The sequence below is a fragment of the Sinocyclocheilus grahami genome, unplaced genomic scaffold, assembly GCF_001515645.1.
Source record: "Sinocyclocheilus grahami isolate Dianchi unplaced genomic scaffold, SAMN03320097.WGS_v1.1 scaffold1065.1, whole genome shotgun sequence".
In the NCBI taxonomy this organism is placed as follows: Eukaryota; Metazoa; Chordata; class Actinopteri; order Cypriniformes; family Cyprinidae; genus Sinocyclocheilus; species Sinocyclocheilus grahami.
Genome location: NW_015506244.1, coordinates 59331 through 81726, shown reverse-complemented (window position 1 = coordinate 81726; position 22396 = coordinate 59331). Strand labels below are relative to the sequence as shown.

At 41.8% G+C, this 22396-nt stretch overlaps 1 protein-coding gene across 1 annotated transcript; it reads right to left on the bottom strand.

Moving 5' to 3' along the window:
* Positions 1-12102: 12102 nt before the first annotated feature.
* LOC107566267 (asc-type amino acid transporter 1-like) lies at positions 12103-18522 on the bottom strand. Its single transcript, XM_016251658.1, has 7 exons — positions 18363-18522; positions 16170-16374; positions 15930-16081; positions 13898-14023; positions 13163-13316; positions 12579-12702; positions 12103-12210 (listed from the first exon to the last, which is right to left on the bottom strand). The coding sequence occupies exons 1-7, from the start codon at positions 18502-18504 to the stop codon at positions 12103-12105; spliced, it is 1011 nt and encodes a 336-aa protein (XP_016107144.1). The 5' UTR covers positions 18505-18522.
* Between the last annotated feature and the right edge of the window lie 3874 nt (positions 18523-22396).

Sequence of the window (22396 nt, the reverse complement as noted above, 5' to 3'; positions counted from 1 at the left end):
GCCGCTCGATGGGAGCCTTCGAGCCTCCCAGAGCGAGTCTTAAACACAATTTCAGAGGCTAGAGCCCCATCAATGAGACTCCTCAACGCCTTTAAGTGGTCTTTTTTCTCCGCTTGGTGTCCAAACTGCGGCAAAGACCCTCATACTTCCGATTTGACAGAGGTATTGTCATTTCTGCAAGAGCTGCTGGATAAGGGACGCCCATCCACGCTCAAAGTCTATGTGGCGGCTATAGTGGCCTCTCATGCTCCTATTCCGGGCAAATCGGTGGGCAGAAACAGCGCGGTTATGCGCTTCTTAAGGAGGAGGAGGAGGCTGAATCTGCCTCGTCCCCCTACCGTCCCTTCATGGAATCTGCCCAATGTGCTGAGAGCCCTGAAGAGCCCGGCTTTCGAGCCGCTACAGTCTGCCAACATTCGGTCGCTATCGCTGAAGACTGCTCTGCTTCTGGCACTGGCATCAGTAAAACGAATAGGGAAGCTGCAGGCGCTCTCCATTAGCCCTGCCCTCCTGGAATTCGGGCCTAACGACTCTAAAGTCATCCTGAAACCAAGGCACGGTTATGTACCTAAGGTGCTCTCCACTGCATTCAGAGCACAGGTCATTATGCTCTCCACGCAGCCTCCCTCTGAAGAGGACAGAGAGTAATCTCTGTTCTGCCCCGTCAGAGCTCTGAGAATCTACATTGAGCGTTCCGCCCCTTATAGCGGTCGGAACAACTCTTTGTCAGCTTCGGTAACTGCACCAAAGGGCTTCCGGTCACGAAGCAAAGACTCTCTAGACGGATAGTAGACTCCATCTCGCTAGCGTACTCTTCTTTGGGCCTTCAATGCCCCATTGGAGTATGAGCCCACTTAACTAGAGGCATCGCCTCGTCTTGGGTATGGTCCAGTGGTGTGTCCATCGCGGATATTTGTGAGGCGGCCGGCTGGGCCTCGCTGTCCACATTCGCAAGGTTTTATAACCTGGAAGTCCCGGCCTTGCAAGCCAGGGTCCTGCGTAAACAAATCTGGCAGAGAGCCCTTGACTGTATCACGCGCAAGCTCTCTGGCATTAGTTCACCTGTTAGCTCTCAACCCCTTGGTGTCGAAGTTACAGGAGTACACTGGAATGATTAACCAGACCAGTTGTGACCTCAGGATGCTCAGCCCATCTTAGCCTTGGGTTGTTGTTAACTTCTCTATGGGCATTGATTGCTTATAGAAGTTTGATACTTTTAGTCGTTCCACTACATTAGCATGGCATAATCATGTGCACTATGTTCCCATAGCTTCTTAAGACAAGATGCAGTACGAGTGTAGAATCGAAAGGGAACGCTGCATGCTTCAAAAGCGTCCCAGAAGCGGCTCTCCGCGCAGCTTCGCTAAAGATAGGCACCTAGTCTATGTTTGACGGACGCCACGTCCAAACCGCACAGCAAATACAAAATAATAGTCAAAAATCATGTCAATTTCAAAATAAACACCCTGTGCAGACTCCCGATCATGAGACAGAAAGGAATCCGCATTCTCAACTACCTTGACGGCTGGCTCGTTCTGGCCCAGTCGGAGGCAGAATTAATATCACAGAGGACCCTCCTCCTCAGCCATCTGGAGTGCCTGGGACTCAGGGTAAATTTAGACAAGAGCACATTGTTCCCCAGCCAGCGAATATCGTTCATGGGAACAATTTTCGACTCAGCCCAAATGAGAGCTGTAGTCACGCTGGAACGGGCTCTGGCCATATGGAGGGCTGGCGACCTCCTCCGAAATTGGTACCACTCGCCCTCTCAAAGCGTTTCAGAGGATGCTGGGCCTCATGGTGGCGGCATCGCCAGTGCTACAGTTGGGTCTGCTTCATATGCGCCCCCTTCAGCGCTGGTTGAAACCACAGGTTCCATCCCATACGTGAGTTGAGCTGAAGATCAGGGTGAGTCAGGCCTGTGAAACAGCCCTGGGCCCCTGGAAGAACTCCCGCTGGATGGAACAGGGCGTGGCCATGGGGATGGTTTTGCAGAGGGACAGTTGTCACGACAGATGCCTCCAACTCAGGTTGGGGGGCGCTGTGCAAGGGCATACCGACTTTCGACCAGTGGTCGAAAGCGGAAAAAGGCTTCCACATCAACTACCTGGAAATGCTAGCAGTGTATCAAGCCGGTCAGTTCTTCCTGCCAGTCCTGAAGGGGCACCATGTGCTAATCCGATCAGACAACATATCTGTGGTGTCCAACATAAATCGCCAGGGAGGCCTCTCCTCGAAGCGTCTCTTCACTCTGGTAGAGCACTTCTTTGAATGGGCTCAACCCAACCCGCGCTCGCTGAGAGCAGCGCATATACTGGGAAAATTGAACCAAGGAGCCTCAGGGGAGTGGACGCTCTATCCGCAGACGGTTCAGAGGATCTGGGAGATCTTCGGCGAGGCTGAGGTAGACCTCTTCACCTCAGAAGACAACTCTCACTGCCCAGTTTATTTCTCAAAGTCCAAGGACGCGTTGGCCCACGATTGGCCCAACCTCCTTCTTTATGCTTTTCCCGATCGCCCTGATCCCACAGGTAATCAGGTGAGTAAGGGAACAAAGATACAAGGTTCTCCTGGTGGGCCCCTTTGGATGAACCAGCTGTGGCTATCAGAGCTTACTCAGCTGTTGGTAGCGGCCCCTTGGCCCGTTCCACTGAGACGGTATCTCCTCTCTCAAGCGAACGGGACAATATAGCATCCTCAGCCCGACCTATGAGCCCTGCACCTCTGGCCGCTCGATGGGAGCCTTCGAGCCTCCCAGAGCGAGTCTTAAACACAATTTCAGAGGCTAGAGCCCCATCAATGAGACTCCTCAACGCCTTTAAGTGGTCTTTTTTCTCCGCTTGGTGTCCAAACTGCGGCAAAGACCCTCATACTTCCGATTTGACAGAGGTATTGTCATTTCTGCAAGAGCTGCTGGATAAGGGACGCCCATCCACGCTCAAAGTCTATGTGGCGGCTATAGTGGCCTCTCATGCTCCTATTCCGGGCAAATCGGTGGGCAGAAACAGCGCGGTTATGCGCTTCTTAAGGAGGAGGAGGAGGCTGAATCTGCCTCGTCCCCCTACCGTCCCTTCATGGAATCTGCCCAATGTGCTGAGAGCCCTGAAGAGCCCGGCTTTCGAGCCGCTACAGTCTGCCAACATTCGGTCGCTATCGCTGAAGACTGCTCTGCTTCTGGCACTGGCATCAGTAAAACGAATAGGGAAGCTGCAGGCGCTCTCCATTAGCCCTGCCCTCCTGGAATTCGGGCCTAACGACTCTAAAGTCATCCTGAAACCAAGGCACGGTTATGTACCTAAGGTGCTCTCCACTGCATTCAGAGCACAGGTCATTATGCTCTCCACGCAGCCTCCCTCTGAAGAGGACAGAGAGTAATCTCTGTTCTGCCCCGTCAGAGCTCTGAGAATCTACATTGAGCGTTCCACCCCTTATAGCGGTCGGAACAACTCTTTGTCAGCTTCGGTAACTGCACCAAAGGGCTTCCGGTCACGAAGCAAAGACTCTCTAGACGGATAGTAGACTCCATCTCGCTAGCGTACTCTTCTTTGGGCCTTCAATGCCCCATTGGAGTATGAGCCCACTTAACTAGAGGCATCGCCTCGTCTTGGGTATGGTCCAGTGGTGTGTCCATCGCGGATATTTGTGAGGCGGCCGGCTGGGCCTCGCTGTCCACATTCGCAAGGTTTTATAACCTGGAAGTCCCGGCCTTGCAAGCCAGGGTCCTGCGTAAACAAATCTGGCAGAGAGCCCTTGACTGTATCACGCGCAAGCTCTCTGGCATTAGTTCACCTGTTAGCTCTCAACCCCTTGGTGTCGAAGTTACAGGAGTACACTGGAATGATTAACCAGACCAGTTGTGACCTCAGGATGCTCAGCCCATCTTAGCCTTGGGTTGTTGTTAACTTCTCTATGGGCATTGATTGCTTATAGAAGTTTGATACTTTTAGTCGTTCCACTACATTAGCATGGCATAATCATGTGCACTATGTTCCCATAGCTTCTTAAGACAAGATGCAGTACGAGTGTAGAATCGAAAGGGAACGCTGCATGCTTCAAAAGCGTCCCAGAAGCGGCTCTCCGCGCAGCTTCGCTAAAGATAGGCACCTAGTCTATGTTTGACGGACGCCACGTCCAAACCGCACAGCAAATACAAAATAATAGTCAAAAATCATGTCAATTTCAAAATAAACACCCTGTGCAGACTCCCGATCATATTTCACGGTCACATATCTTTGGCAGAAGTTCCAGAAATGGACCAGGAGCAGTTCATCCTCGAAATACAAAAACACATGGTGTTATATGGCATCACAAATCCTTTTTACAAGGACAATGAGCAACCAAACAAGAGGCTTGTTTGAGATGAGCAAAATCTGCGCTGAACCGATCACCGCGAGATGCATGCCGGTTAGACAAGTGTCCCGAGTTATGTCCGACTTGCTCTGATGTCATGCTGATGTGTGCCAAAAAACTCTGGCGACGGCGAGGCGGCTGTGTCGGATTGTGCAGTCGAGCGCAGTCGCTCTCTACCGACTGCGCTGATCAAAAGCATGATGGGAAACAACTGACTGACGTCACAGCTTAATGCTCATTGGTTCAGACACTTGTGATGCTGCGGTTCTCTTCTAAAATATTTTATTTTCTATCTGATTTCATGTGATTATGTATTTAAATTATGCATGAATGTTCCCAAACACTATGACAGTGCGATCTCTGTGTGAGATAATGTGATTGTTATCATATTTCTATGAAAATCTAAAATACATGTTTGTATTAAAGTAAATGGATGATAAATACACCTTTCGTATGGAATTAAATAGCAAGCACTTTGAGTGTCTTGTTCATCATTTATATTTATATAAAGGCAACAGAACTGAAATCATATCATGTTAATCAGCAGCACAGCACGTGAGTGTGAATTACGCGATGTCTGCCTTTGATCTCGTAGGTATCCTTTTTTTTATAATTATTATTATTATGCCATACATCAGAACAATACAACGAGAAACATTCAAATGTAAAGGAAAAATAGAAAAAGATGAACAACATTAATGTAATTAATCAGTGCCAGAGGACAGTAACGAAATAAGTAATCTCGTAGGTATCTGTTCACTTCGAGAGGTCAGAACTGTCCTTCTTGCCTGCGCTTATTTCACTCCTCCACTCACTGCAGCTGCCTACTCTCACCAACATTTCGGGCAAGGCGAGGCGCATCTCAAACAAGCCTAATGATTCATTTATAAATACAGCCACTTGCTTAGTTATTGAATGAACAAATGACTCGATGACTCTCACATTAAGACAGACAGTAGACAGACCTACTGGCGGTTTTAATATTTAAAATAATCACTTTTCACTTTTTTATCATCATTGCATATTAATCTATTGAACCTTTTTTTTAAACATTAATATTCTATTTATAAAGATAAAAAAACGCATTGGAAAGTCAAATTAGGGGGCAAATATGGTCCTTTAATGGAAAAGGTGCAGTCTAAGTGGAAGAGAGGGGGTACAGGGGGGACTCCACTCTAAAGTCTGGGAACCACTGATGTAGAACATTCTGTCCTGTGCAACAAGTGATTTATTCTATATTTTCAGGTACAGCGGTTAGTTTGAAATAAAAGTTTGTTTAACAGTGGAAATTGAGTCTCACATTATTTAAACATTATTCAAAAGATTAACATTGAACAGTTTCGACTTTATAAAATGATTCTCTCAAGTCTTGGCGATCGGCCCCTATTAAACAATAAAGAAAGTAAGACATCTTTTTCTTATACATAGTTTAGTAGCCTACTATTCTTTTTGCCTGAACTGATCATTAATCAACTTAATTATTTTCTGGATTTTGTATCACCATAGTAACTAAATGTATGTACATGCAGGAAATGGGATTCAAATCGAAAACATTTTCCCCCATTTTGTGTCCCCCCCACTTCTCAAACCAAAGTTACACCCTTGGTATTACATATTCACAATATCAAATTAACATTATTAGCTGCCAGAGAAAAAAAAAGAAAAGAAAAGAAAAAAAGGAAGAAAATTACATAAAGTTCAATGCTTTCAGAGCATTACGTGTTTTCAATGCTTTTTTGTTTTTTGTTTGTACTAAGAGATTTACATATAATTTAAAGTCATGTATAAAATGTGCAAAATTTGGTTTACATTGAGCCCACGTCTTCTTATGTATATGGAATTTTCCTAACAAAATAAACAAATAATATGTTGTTCTTTACAATTCAAATTTTCGCTTTCTGTATAAAAAAGTACATAGAATATACACATTTCTATCATACACTCCATTTTTCTGTTAATATAGAATTCCAAATCCTTCCAAAATAATCTCGAGTAAATACAATGAATACCACAAAATTCACACGAAATATTAAGCTTAAATCTTTCCAAAACATGCTTAGCAGGATAAATTCTATGAAGTATTTTGTAAGACACTTCCTTAATTTTGTTATTGATACAAAACTTATTTGGCAGTTTCCATGCTTTAACCCAAGAGATATTACCAAATAAAAAAGACCAAAAACATCTTGCTGCAGGTAGGGACACAGAACAAAGAGCATTCCTTATAATCTTATTGCTACACTGTTGTTTTAAAACATCGACATTTTCAATGAGAATGTTACCACAATGATTAACCATGCTGACTTCTTCTGAGATACAGTTTTTTAAAAGTAACATCACACTCTTTGGAATTGCATCAAAAACAATAGCAAATTCTCTTGGTTTAACTGGTCATTGGAATTTCTGAAGAAATTCAGTATATCAGAGAAGTACCCATGCATGGGACTTACTAAGTAAGTCGTGGTAACTAGGTAAGTCGTGGCCTAATGGTTAGAGAGTCGGACTTGTAACCCAAAGGTTGCGGGTTCGAGTCTTGTACCGGCAGGGATTGTAGGTGGGGGGAGTGAATGTACAGCGCTCTCTCCCACCTTCAATACCACGACTGAGGTGATTTGTGATCGGAGAAACAACAAACAACAAGCATATACACTGCTCAAAACTCGCGTTTGAATCTTTAAATATAAAAAATGTACTTACAGGCTGTGAGTCAGAAGCGCCAGACTGTCCTTGCAAAGTTGGAACTGTCCCACTCTATAGAAACAGCCTTTGAGAGCAGCATTGTAGGCTACATAAAATGTGCTGCACACATCTGAATATTTGGGTTGAAGTGTTCTGGAACAGTGTTGTAAATACAACTTAACCACTGATTTCTAGTCGTGTCCTCTTTTGGAAGGCCAAACAAAGTAGTTTCGCTTTCACAACGAAACACACAGCGTCTTCAGGACATGGCGGCAGTGGCAACAATACTACAGCGAGAATCAAAGTTACGCCTTCTTTCTTTGCGTGAACATTTGGGCGGCGTTATGCAAATCTTCCCACATAGTGATGTAGACATGTGTTTAAACGAGTCGTTTTAGGAGGGTGTGGACGAGTCTTAACTTTCATAAAGAATATCTCTCTGGATTTGAGACTTTAGTCTTTGCAACTTCAGGGATCTTATCTATTCACGAACAGCTTGTAACACTCCAAAGAGAAAGGAAAACTTGAAATAACATTATATGACCCCTTTAATAATAAATAAGTAGTGAATAAATAAAATAATCATAACTAAAGCACATATGACATTTTGAAATAAAGTGCATTAAATGTCAATGAATCCTTGATTAATATGAATATTTTAATTAAAAAACATGCCTCCACATATTATTCAATACAATTGTAGTGCATTTATCTATTAAATAACAGCAGAGTGAGCGAGTTTTTGGATATGGTAAGATTAAACTTATTTAAGTGAATAAAGTACCACATTTCAGCTATCGTTTTGTTAGGGTGGTTACACAAAATTTTATTTTATCCTTGCTTCTAGAAAGTCCTCAATCTTTCTGCTTTCTAACAGCTGCTTGTGGCCGTAAACATTTAATTTTAACGTGACTTTAAGCGCTATGCATAATTAAAGTTTCACTTTCACCGCGACTAAGCCGGTAAATGTGGTGTTTACATGGAATAATCGTAATATGAGTTTACCTTATGGTACAAACCCAGAGTCTCCGCATCAGCAGGAAACAAGCGATAAAATGAAGCATCTTCCATCCGAAGACTTGTGTTGCATTTCGGGGCAAAGCGAAAAGTATTGCCGAACAACAATATACAATGCGGGAAACTATTAATTGACTATTCTACAATTAATTGTACTAATTATACTACAATTGAAAAATACTATAAATCAACTGTTCGGCATGATGACGTTTAATATCTCCGACAGCGCCCCTAGTGAGATGGTCCTCACTGCAGAACAAGACATCCAGGGGGCGGGGTTGGATCCACATCCAACTCCTCCCACCTTACATATACCTACACCTACCCGTCTCCACCCCCTGATCCCTAAACCCACCCATCTCCACCCCTAAACCTACCAACCTCCACCCCCTAGATGTGGATCCAACCACGCCCCCTGGATCTTGTGTTCTGCAGTGAAGGGCTACTGCCCGTAGTCCCATTTAACAACTTGTTAGCAACCGTCTTTTTTAAGAAACATAACAGCTAAAAAAGAAATCACGAGTGGGGTGTAACTGGTGTGTTTTATGTCGTAGAATAAAACGTGAAAGTATTTTGAGCTTGTGTGAACCACTGAGCTTATTTTAGGGGATTTAATCAAACTCCCATTCAAAAAACCCATTGACTCTGGGACGATGGAACCCAGTAGCCCCTCACTGCAGAACACAAGATCCAGGGGGCGTGGTTGGATCCACATCTAGGGGGTGGAGATTGGTAGGTTTAGGGGTGGAGATGGGTGGGTTTAGGGATCAGGGGGTGGAGACGGGTAGGTATATGAAAGGTGGGAGGAGTTGGATCTGGATCCAACCACGCCCCCTGGATCTTGTGTTCTGCAGTGAGGACCATCTCATGGAATCAGACGTGCTAAAAGGCTAACTCGCTTCCGGGCTTTTGCCTACAAAGTGACGTCATAGACTAACAGTCGGAGTCAGAACAGTCGGCATTGTAGTCTACTCTACCAGGATCAGGAAACAGGTTCCAGCGGCAACAATACTACAGCGAGAATCAAAGTTACGCCTTCTTTCTTTTCATGAACATTTGGGCTGAGTTATGCAAATCTTCCCACATAGTGACGTAGACATGTGGGGAGGTGTGTTTAAACGAGCCGTTTTAGGAGGGTGTGGACGAGTCTTAACTTTTATAAAGAATATCTCTTTGGGTTTGAGACTTTAGCCTTTGCAACTTTAGGGATCTTATCTATTCACGAACAGCTTGTAACACTCCAAAGAGAAAGGAAAACTTGAAATCACATCATATGAACCCTTTTAGTAAACTTTTAAAAAGATCACTTTGTAATAATGTCAAAATAAAAATTCCACTTTAATATTTTTAATAATCTGTTGTCATGCTTTAAATAAATACACTTACAGTATATTGACTAAAATATTAAAGCGCATGTAAAAATTATAATTTGAACTATAGTGTGTTGTTTAATAGTACATTTAAAGTAAATGTATATTTCAGATGTATTAAATTGCAATTTCATCATTACAAATGTATTTACAAATATATTTAAATATGTGAAGTACAGGTTTCAGTAGAAATTACATTAAATTTAGTTTAGTTTACCATAAATTAGGACTGGGTGATAATTCGATAATGATAATTATCGCGATATAATTGTCCTCGATAAAACGATATATGAAGAGTTCGATAAATGTTCGATATAATGTTTATGTGCCAAAAGCGGAATGAAACTCATTTGAATCACGCCACATGGATCGTTTATCCGCTCGGATCAAAGTTTAAACTGCTGCCAGAGCTCACAAGAGCAGATGTGTTTACTTGGTCACGTAAGCATATAAGCAGCGCTGTGAGATCCAGTGTGAAGCACTTGAATTCAGCGATGAACACAAATCCTTTTTTGTTCCTGTGAAAAAAACGTTCCTCCTTCTTCCTGTGACTACGAACGTTGTTACATTGGTGCCGAAACCCGGGAGGAAGGAGGGACACGCTGTCAGAGAGCCCTCGCTGCTGAGGGGGATCGCGGTGCTGAGGAGATCGGGCAGCAGAAACAAGCGGAGAGACCGCCGGGCTGCCCGAGGCAGTGGTGCTGGAACGATGGAAGACGAGGTGGGACGGAGAGCTCGCTGCCGCGCTCCTGGGTCGAGGAGGTGTGACTGCCATCCGAGAGGGAGCGGAGGAGTCGGCCCCGTTCGCCAGGAGGCCGGAGCCTGCTACCATCCGCCCATCGCATGGCCCCGGGGGTGAGGGCCTCTCAGCCGGTTGAGGACCGGGAACCGGACCGATAATTTTTTTTTTTTTTTCCCTCTTTCCCCTCTCTTGGATCTGTCTCTCCTCATCCTTCCGTCTCCTTTTCTCTCGCCTTGTCTGTCTGTCCTTACCCCCAGGTATGCCGCGACCGCCGTGATCGGCTCCCCCGGAGGGGGGAGGGGGGGAGTAGAGCCCAGTCTCGGGAGTACCCCCCTGCCTGCGAGGGGCGATGGGGGTATGTGACGAGTGGGGGCAGGGCTGAGAGCCGTGGGAACGGAGCGAGGCCGGTGGAGTAATTGATAATGAGCAACACCTGCATCACTCACCGGTCTCAAGTCTCACGGCGGAGCTCCGGAAGGATAAAAGGGAGGAGTGACGACAGTGTCGGACGAGAGAGGACCAGGCCTGGACTTTATTTTGTGTTTTGTGTGCGGCAGTCGTCCGCGAGGGGCTGCCGCTTTATTGTACTGTAAATGCAATTACAGTAATAATACTTTCTTTAAATGTTTGCCGGTTCCCGCCTCCTCCTTCCCGTGACTACGAACATTGCTACAGTGTGTCTTACCACTGCTGTGCAGATGGCACCCAACTCTACATACCTATACAACACAAGAGACTAGAAGCATGTCTTCATGAACTCAATCTGTGACTCACTAACAAGTTCATGTTATTGAATGACGATAAAACCCAAATTATCCAATTTGGTCCAAAAGAGCTCTCTAATGGAACATTTATCAGTCGAGGTATCCTTTCACCATTCCTCAAATCCAACATTAAAAATTTAGGATTTTATCTTGACAGCAGTCTTAACCTAGACAAACAAATCAAACAGTTATTCACTCTTTTATTTCCACATGACTCGACTACTGTTAATTCATTATATGTCGGGTTATCTCTCTCCTCAGTTTCTTGTCTCCAAATAGTCCAAAATGCAGCTCTGCCTGTTTATTCACGGGCAGCCGTAGACGTGATCATATCAATCCAATTCTACACTCTTTACATTGGCTGTAAAGCCCCTACAACACAGGGGGGATCAAGTTTTCACAGTGGCTGGCCCTAAGCTGTGGAACAACCTACGATTACATGTTAGAACTGCTTCTACATCTGAATTTAAATCCATGATTAAAACTCATCTTTTCTCTTGTGCATTTAATCTTTTGTCAATTTATTTGTGTTTCCTGTTTTTATTTCTTGTTTTTTTACAGTCATGTACAGCACTTTGGCCAACCAAGGTTGATTTTTAATATGCTTTATAAATACAATTTTATTTTATTTTATTGAACTGAATTGAATCAATGTCAAATTGATTCAAGCTGAATACGACACTATTTTCTTCTGCTTAGCTGAACTGAACTTGTTTCATAATTGATGAACTTTACACAGTTATTGAACTGAATCTACTGATTGGAGCTGAATAATGACACTATTGTCTTATTAGGGCTGCTCTACAACAGATCTAGGATTTGTCTCAAATTTGAAGTATTTTGCACCACTGATTCTCTTATTTTCCTGTGAAGCTGTGTTTTGAAACTATCTGTATTGTAAAAAACCCTATATAAATAAAGTTGACAAAATGCCAATAGAGTAGGGAAACCTAAATCTCAATCTTGACTTTAGGAATAATATAACTGACAGATCTAGAGACACTTTTAAAATGACTGAAGTTACTGTTTGTTTGTTTCCTTCTTTTAGTGTGAACGTTCAAAGAAGTATTCGATTTGTGCACATTTTGTCACAAGATATTATCACAAGGAGCCTCACTTGTTAAAAAGTGACCCATTTCCTCATGAGGTAAGCTAACAGTAAAATGAAATAGAAATACTCTCACCTGGAGGAGGTGAAGAGGTAACCATTGATACCCCCAAAAGTGGAGAGTGCCACAGAGATCGGCATGAGGGTGGAAAACACCCCGAGAAGCTTTTCACCGAAAGTCTAAGGCAAATGAAACAGAACTGAACATTCAGGGGATAATGTCTTGCCCATTGATAAGCACAGTTTATTGCCATTTGTGTTGTTTTTGCACTGTATTTACTAAAGAAAGTCTCCAAGACAGGCACAAATGCACCCACAAAATCAGTGTTGATCACAATTTACACAGTACAATTGCCAATCTTATGCATTGTTTGTGAAGGATGCAGCACACTACTACAATCATACTTTACTAAGCCTGTACAATATCACTCCACTACTACAATTCAGATACCCGAATCAATAGATACACATTATCCCTGCTTATAAGTCTTGGTGCCTTTAATGAACAAAATGTTTTAAGACACAAAGAGTCAAAGGCTTGTACTTACAACAGCCACTGCGTTGGAAGACAGCAGTTCCTCAGGAGACATGGAGGAGAAATACGCAATGTTTGTGAGCGTGTACACACATGTGACCAGAGGAATGGAGATGTATATGGCTCGTGGCAGATTCCTGGGGAAAAAAATATATATAATATGTAAATGTATATATCCAGCCACAGAGCATGTGCGGAAAAAAGTTCCTGGTTAAAAGGGCAATAACTATGCAGTAGATAATAATTGTAGGTTGTAAGTAAATGGCAGCAGTTTCCTCAGTAAATACACAATATAATCCAAAATAACTATTTATTTAACGCCGAAGAAGAACGAGAAGACAGGAATCATAATCACGTGCAACTCAACTACAATACTGAACAAGGAATGGAAGGAAACACAGGGCTTAAATAGACAGATAATGATAACCTGAAGAACAGGTGTGAACTAATTAGCAACCAAGGAAACTAACTAAGGCACAGAACACGAAACCAAACCAGAGCAAAACAGAATACACATGACACTCAGCATGAGCCAGTAAAATTGTTCCAGCAGAATTTGTCAGTCCAGCCGAGTTGCAAAAGTGGTATCAGACTAACCTCCTCGCATCCACCACTTCCTCCGTAACGTAGTTGAGGAAGTTCCAGCCGCTGAAGGCAAAGGAGGCATGTAGAAAAGCAAGAGCAATCTGCCCTATGGAGGGAGCTTTATTAAACATGAACGCCACCTGTGGAGTCAGGCTCTCATAGTTACCTGAGGAGACAGATACGGCTTTGTTAATTGGATAATTAACAATATTTCAAGATTAGCATGTACTGGACTGACACAACTCAGGTTTACTTGACTATCCATTAATAATTAGAGTATCAGATATGACACACCAGGCTTTTGAGGAATGTTTATTCGTTGTTAGGAGTTATATAGTGACAACTAATATTCACATGCATTTTATGTTAGTCTGCTGTTGCAACCCGATCTCAAGGCAATTAATACGTATTTTAGGAGGTGGCTAATTTGTACGAATTCGTACGACCTCGCTCTTACAAATTTGTACGTTTTGTGAAATATCGTACGTATTTTACGAGGTGACAAATTCGTAGGAATTCGTACAAACAACCACCCCTAAACCTACCCCTCACAGAAAACGTACAAAAGTAAAAATTAGCCACCTCATAAAATACGTACAAATTGGTTGAGATAGCGTTGAAAGATCTCATTGGTTGCAGCAACCGTCTGCTATAAATATGCTAAAAGTGCATATTTTTTCTCAGTTTGCTCCTCCGAATAAAACTGAGTTTCATAATAGGGAACAGGGTGTTTTTTCTTCCTTTTACCTCCAAAGATCTGCACTAAACCGACAGTAATGATGAGCCCCAGAGCCAGCAGCTTCCCCACGGTAAAAGCGTCCTGGATCCGTGTGGCCAAACGCACACTATAGCAGTTCACCCATGTCAAAAACACTGCAAACATCCATACACACAAACATTAAAGATCGTATGAGGTCTTGATTGAATCTCTTTAACGTGTGACTTTAAATACAATGTTTTTATAACTGTTTCAAAGTTGAAAATATATGACTTGTTGGCATCAGGAAATACTGTTTTAGGATTAGTTTGTATGGGGTTCTTGACAGAAATGTGGGACTGCTAAAAAGGGGAGTGGATTTGTAATTCTATGGGCTCATCCATCAGTGTCAAAGAGAGAAGTTTAAGCCCAATTGAAACAAATAGATTTGAATGAGAACAAAACACGGGAGCAAAGAGCAGGTCTGTGAGGAGATGGAAGGCCTTGCGTTTTCCTGGCGCTCTCTTGCTGCTGTTGTTTTGGTTTGTGTGAATGACTCCACATAACGGGCTTGAATAATGAGAGCTAATGCAGCAATCACATGCTATAGAGCCACGCCACTCCATCACTGAGCCGTCAAGTGCTGCTGGCACGGTTCCAGAGCCGTAACTGTAACCGGGACATTCTCAGGGAAAAACATCTATGTACTGACGTACTTTCACAATAAAAAAGACAAGCATTAAACAAAACATGTTTCATACAACATAACCCCGTAAATATATATTTGAATGATTTCTAAAGGATCATGTGACACTAAAGTCCAGTAAACGCAATATCACTGTGTTCACTGTATTTTTGATCAAATAAATGCAGCCCTAGTGAGCAGAAGAGACTTTGTTCAAAAACAGTAAGCATTCTTAATTATTCTACACTTTGGACCTTTATTATATAAATAATTGTTGTAATTCAAGAAGTTTCAAGAAACAAATGTTCTTCAGGGTTCCTTATTCTTTATAACCAATGACTTTGAGTCATTTCTGATAACCAGATATTGTAAGTAAGTAAGTAATATTTTGTTTAACTCTACAGTACTGATACTGCAAATCAAAATACGGTAATAATACTGTAAATAAAATACAGTAAATACATTATTGTACTGTAAATGCAATTACAGTAATAATACTGTAAACATTTTTGCAGTAAATTACTGGCATCCAGCTGCCAGTAAAATTTACAGCAACCTATTTACAGTGTATATATATATATATATAGTAATTTCTATTTGCGAGCTTAACGTAACTACAAACATAATTAACATAACTACTTCCATGACTTTTTCAGAACTAGAAATCACACTCTTAAAATTATCATATATTCAAGTTTTCCAAGACCATGAAAAATAAAAAAATATGATGCCATTTTTTTTTATCTATCTTGATTTTTAGCTGCTTTATCTTATTTAAAACATATTTTGCCACAATATTAATTTGAATATATTTAATCATATATTTTTTTATATTTAAGGAATCTTGTGGAGCCCTTGAAAGTTTGATGGGTCCCGGCCCACTAGTTTCACAAGTTTCACTTAAAGTGCAAAATATATTGAAATATATTGTTTTTAGACCTATGGACTACTTTTATGATACATTTACGATAATTATGCACACTTGCTGCTTATATTTATTTTTGAAGTTTGTCAACCCCAGTTCACATTCATTATTTTGGAAAAGTGGAAGTATCCTTCAAAAAATCCTTTGTGTTCCAAAGTCATACAGGTTCAGAATGACGTGACATACTTTCTCCTATCTTATCGCAAGCATTCAGAAGTCAGGGTTTTGGGAAACCTGTTTGAAAACAGTCATTATATTTGCAGTTTCACTTAGTTCAGCAGAAAACACACTTCAAATTTTACTTTAATCTTGAGGTTAAATTCTGCTGAATCCTCAGGTTCACTAAAACCATTTTATAATATATATATACATTTAGCACTATGCTATATAAATTCTGTCTAAACCTATGTTTAAATAGCAGGCTGAATACATTTATGCATTGAATACATACATAGAGAAGCCAAGCACTCACGTATGCAGATGGTGGACAGCATGCGTGTGGCTATGTATGGAGGAACGCAGTATGGGAAAACAGGCTGAAGCACGTAGTTCGAGAAAGTGAGAGCGATGACTGCCAGTGTGGTGGGATACATGATCAGTACTGCACTCCACAACAGCAGAAACCTAGAGAGCAACACAACACATTCAGCATCTGTGACGGACGTTTGAGTTCCATTCACTGTTTAGTAGATCATACATGGACCTGTCATACCCCACGAGACCGCCAAAGATCTCTGTGACGTAGGAATAGTCGCCTCCAGATTTGGGGATGGTGACCCCTAGTTCAGCGTAGCAAAGAGAGCCCAGAGCAGCGATGCCTCCTCCTAACACCCACACCACCAGCGCCAAGCCAACCGAACCCGAATGCTCCAGAACACCCTTAGGAGAGATGAAGATCCCTGAGCCAATAATGTTACCTGAGGAAAGAAAGAGACATGTAACTGTTGTTTCCTGAACAGAAGAGAGCCCAGTGATCCATAGAGCAAGACTGTTTTTTTTTCTGTTCAGAATATTTTATATATAAAGCTTCATATTTTGTTAACCAAATAAATGATGATGGTTAAGTTTGCATAATCATCAGAATGTCACTTTATAAACATATGCACAAAATCTCTTTGGAGGATTTTTTTGTAACAGGAAATATACTTGTAAACACTCTTGGGTGAACTAGTGAGCACAGTAAAAATGCACTGTTATTTATTTATTAAAAACTATTTTTTAAAAACTGATTGTCACATTTAAAATTGACAATATATATCTTCTGCGGTCACTGGATTCCTCATCTTACACTCAATATATAAATATATATATATAGTAGTGCTGTCAAACGATTAATCGCATCCAAAATAAAGTTCTTGTTTACACAATACATGTGTGTGTACTTATTATGTATATATAAATACACACACATACATGTATATATTTAAGAAAATATGTTGTTTATATATTAAATATATTTATATAGGCTATAATATCAATTATATGAATATAAATATATACATGTAAATACATGTAAATATAAAAAAAATGTATACATGCATGTGTGTTTATTTATATATACATAATAAATACACACAGTAGCAAAAGCAATAGCAACAATAACAATGGGTTTATCTTTGCCAAATTAGTCCCAATGAACAAGGTTCCCTTTGTGACAACTTACCCCATGTGCTGTGCCCTTTTTTTATTATTATTATTATAGTCTAATTCCAGGCTGAATTTTGTGTTTGTGGCAACTTGCAAAAAAACAATAATAATCTGACCTTTACTGCTAATTAGTTTACATGACCATTTCCACTAGTTTAATTAGTGACCTCAAAATAATGCAGAATCTTAAGTATTTATTTTTAATTTGGTCATAACTTTATTTCAACGTTTAAATTAAAATCTCAAATTACCAGTATGGTCTCAGGTAGTCAAACATCAAGATAAACAACAAACAAACAAACAAATAAATAAATAAATATTCACTGGAGTAAAGACTAGCTCTGCATGCATTTGCCTCCCAGTGATCCCTGAGCTGATGTAACAAAACTGATTTGAATCTTTCCACCTCTTTTATTTAGAATTCTACAGCACTTCATTATAAGTACTAACCCAACACCAAATACAAATATACAACAGCAAGCAACATCAAATTCAGCCGTGTGGCCCCGCTGTAGTACCTGTGAGAGTTTTCACAGCCAGACAATGATCAGCCCCCCTCACTAACCCACTTCCAGCAGCTCTTCTCTCAAGCACCCAAGCGTCGTACAACGAGATTACGTAACAGCAGGCATAAATAATCTACTGCTGCCTGTCACAGAGCCGGCTGCCATCAGACCCGCAGGGAACAATCTTTAGCTTTCATTCGGCTCCTTTAAGAGGACAAACACATCTGAGAGCGCCCACACGGTGCATGTGAGTTTAGACCTAAAGTAAACATATCAGATTAAACATATCTGCAAATTTAAGATGTTTAACACTTAGTGGTTGAGATGATTGACGATAATTCAGTATCTTGTTTTCTGAAAGACAATAAATAGGTAAATAAATAAACAAACAAACACGCAATACAGGGAAATTAAATTATTAAAGTTACTACTATTTAAGTTATTAATTACCTAAATATACTAAAGAGCTATAATACTAATAATATGTAATATATACTAAACAATAATTAATTATTAGCCTATAATACAGGAGAAAAACAAAGCTAATCTGACTAAGGTAAGAAATATTTAACATGCATTAAAAAGTATAAAGTCTAAAATGTATGTTATAGTGTGCATAAAATCACCAAATATATGTGGACTAACCAGATGGCGAATATCTGCGATGCATTTGTGTTTTGAAGTCTTGATCAGTTCACATGTTGGCAGACTGGCCCACAGTCGAGCAGAAAACAAGTGTAAACTTTCCTTACCAATGATGATCGTGCACGCGCTCAGAAGCCCGATCTCCTTCTTCAGTGTCACGCGCTCAGGGATGCCGGAGTCTTGTTTAAGATCGCTGTCTTTCATCATGCTCCTCTGAGCCTCCGTCCTTTTCCTCTCTACTCCATCCATTTCAGCTCGCGCACGAACAGAGAGCTGGGCTGCCTCTCTTGAGTCGCCTCTAAGGATTTAAGCACGGTGAAAGAGCCGCGCAGGCGCCGCGTCTCGCGCTCTGGACAGAATATTAACGAGCATCTCTGCACTGATCCACACTCGCCAAACCATCACTGCATACTACACTTGACCTGGGTGCACTGATCCACACTCCCCAAACCATCACTGCATACTACACTTGACCTGGGTGCACTGATCCACACTCCCCAAACCATCACTGCATACTACACTTGACCTGGGTGCACTGATCCACACTCCCCAAACCATCACTGCATACTACACTTGACCTGGGTGCACTGATCCACACTCCCCAAACCATCACTGCATACTACACTTGACCTGGGTGCACTGATCCACACTCCCCAAACCATCACTGCATACTACACTTGACCTGGGTGCACTGATCCACACTCCCCAAACCATCACTGCATACTACACTTGACCTGGGTGCACTGATCCACACTCCCCAAACCATCACTGCATACTACACTTGACCTGGGTGCACTGATCCACACTCCCCAAACCATCACTGCATACTACACTTGACCTGGGTGCACTGATCCACACTCCCCAAACCATCACTGCATACTACACTTGACCTGGGTGCACTGATCCACACTCCCCAAACCATCACTGCATACTACACTTGACCTGGGTGCACTGATCCACACTCCCCAAACCATCACTGCATACTACACTTGACCTGGGTGCACTGATCCACACTCCCCAAACCATCACTGCATACTACACTTGACCTGGGTGCACTGATCCACACTCCCCAAACCATCACTGCATACTACACTTGACCTGGGTGCACTGATCCACACTCCCCAAACCATCACTGCATACTACACTTGACCTGGGTGCACTGATCCACACTCCCCAAACCATCACTGCATACTACACTTGACCTGGGTGCACTGATCCACACTCCCCAAACCATCACTGCATACTACACTTGACCTGGGTGCACTGATCCACACTCCCCAAACCATCACTGCATACTACACTTGACCTGGGTGCACTGATCCACACTCCCCAAACCATCACTGCATACTACACTTGACCTGGGTGCACTGATCCACACTCCCCAAACCATCACTGCATACTACACTTGACCTGGGTGCACTGATCCACACTCCCCAAACCATCACTGCATACTACACTTGACCTGGGTGCACTGATCCACACTCCCCAAACCATCACTGCATACTACACTTGACCTGGGTGCACTGATCCACACTCCCCAAACCATCACTGCATACTACACTTGACCTGGGTGCACTGATCCACACTCCCCAAACCATCACTGCATACTACACTTGACCTGTGTGCACTGATCCACACTCGCCAAACCATAACTGCATACTACACTTGACCTGTGCACTGATCCACTCACCAAACCATAACTGCATACTACACTTGACCTGTGCACTGATCCACACTCACCAAACCATAACTGCATACTACATTTGACCTGTGTGCACTGATCCACACTCACCAAACCATCACTGCATACTACACATGACCTGTGTGCACTGATCCACACTAACCAAACCATCACTGCATACTACACTTGACCTGTGTGCACTGATCCACACTCACCAAACCATCACTGCATACTACACTTGACCTGTGCACTGATACACACTCGACAAACCATCCCAACCATTTTCAGGGATATTTTCAGGGTTAAATGACATTGTGATGTCGTTGTGTTTAAGCTTTTTTTGTGTTAAATGAAAATGTATTAAGTAGTCATTACAAATAGTAGCTTTAGAAAGAACTATTTTATTTGATTCAACATAAAATGTATTACACTTAAACATTTAGAGTAAAACGCCCTAACATAAACTATCGAACATAAAAGAAGATAATTTGAGAAACATCCCAACATTTAGATGTGTTCCTTAAATAATATAAATACATAATGTAATATTAAAATTAAACTGTTTTTAATTACAACATTGAATTATTGAACACTTACACATTTTTGAACAAAGTTTTTATTTAATTGAATTTTTTAATTGGCTAGTAAACTAGTACAACTATACATTCTGAGCAATTAGTTTTAAGCATTGTATTAGTAGTTAGTATGCTACACTCTAAGAAGAGTCTGTAAAATAGGCCACAATATACTCTTTTAATATGAAGGAATTTTTCACAGGTTTTTTACCTGCATTTTAAATTACGCATTGTAATTTGTGTTTTCTGGTTACAGGGTTACAGTGGATAATGGATATGTAGTGGAAAATTACTAGTCGGCTACCGTTTTACATTTTTTTAAATATTTCCCCACTTCCCCTAAACTGATCAACAATCGCAGGTATCAAGCTACTAAAGTGCATCATAAATGAACAATTATTAAATTATTATTATTAGGCTATTATTTTTAAATTAAACAACTGCAAATAGCAGCTAACCTAATTCATGTGATGTGTGTACTGCTAGGCATCTTTGATTTCTTCTTTTTGTGTGATTTAGATCAGTGTTTCTCAACCGGGGGTACGCGGACCCCTAGTGGTCCGTGGCGTAAGTGCAGAGGATCTGTAGAATCAATACAAAAAAATAATAATAAATAAATAATAATAAAAATTTTATTAACTGACACTTTATTTTATCTAATATTGACAATAATATTTTTACAAAAAACATTTTAAAATCTGGTTCAAGTTCAAGTTACGGGAACAGCTTATCAGAAAACGTCTCAGGTTACTTATGTAACCATGGTCCCTGAATAGGGAATGAGACACTGCGTCCTCTAAGGGTCGCTATGGGGAACACCTCGTCATGACCCATGTCTGAAGCATGCATTCAAAAAACACCAACAACATCTTGGCCGGCGACAGCCCATGATGTCACTACCGGTGTGACTATAGTATAAATAGGTGCTGGGAGAACATGTAATTCGCTTCTTAGTCTGAAGCTTGCGTCCGAAGCATGGCAGGAAACCTAGAGGACGCAGTGTCTTGTTCCCTATTCAGGGAACCATGGCTACCATAAGTAACCTGATACGTTCCCTTTCAAGGGAACTTCCAACTGCGTGGTCAATGGTATACCCACGCCACCCATATGCTGAGGGGAGTCACATGCCAGAAACCTATGGCGAGCACTAAGTATCAACTCTACCATAGCAATGGGAGTTGCCCCTAGGACGTTAGACGGCTGTCCGTGACATTATCCCCTACGACCAAAGGCCTAGGCTACATGCCCCAAAAAACTTACCTGTTAGGGCCAGACTCCTGGGCAGAGCTCAAGGCTTGGTATCAGGAATAGATTCCTTTAAGGGGATACGACCAAGAGCCTAGCATCATATTAAGTCTTTGCCTGTCACACAGGGGCTACCGCTTGCTCTGCATTGCTCTTGCTGAAGGAACTGTCTCAACAGACCCCTAGTAGCAACACCCTGTTAAAGTAGGTATCCAGAGGAGACATAGGTGGAGTGGTGCCCAAGGTGGAACCAGGGCTTTAACCAACTCAAGAAAGGGCACAAAGCTGCTGCGCGTAACACTCACCGCACCATGATTTTAGAAAGAACGCAAAGTACTAGCGTGCGAACTTACCACAGTGTGGATTTTAGAAAGTGTACAATGACTTCACGTGCACACTTACCATAACATGAATTTTAAAGATACCGTCCTAAGGGGCTCTCGTGGCACTCTGAAAGAGCAGCCCATAGATGGAAATGGTATATCATCAGAACAAAATTTTCGAGAAGCCATCAACTCGATCTATGGTAAATTGCTGGAATGGCTAGCAGTAAGTTACCTAGCTGAGGGAGCAACACACCCAGCTCTCAGTCGAGAGGGGGCTCGACCTACAGCATGTTCGTTAGAAATCAGAAGGGTAA

What these genes read in the sequence shown, in the direction of transcription:
- LOC107566267 (XM_016251658.1), bottom strand. Translation starts at nt 18,504, where the DNA reads ATGGATGGAGTAGAGAGGAAAAGGACGGAGGCTCAGAGGAGCATGATG. An exon ending in CGCGTGCACGATCATCATTG is followed by an intron (nt 16,375 to 18,362) that starts GTAAGGAAAGTT and finishes TTCTTTCCTCAG; the next exon opens with GTAACATTATTGGCTCAGGG. An exon ending in ATCTTTGGCGGTCTCGTGGG is followed by an intron (nt 16,082 to 16,169) that starts GTATGACAGGTC and finishes GTTGCTCTCTAG; the next exon opens with GTTTCTGCTGTTGTGGAGTG.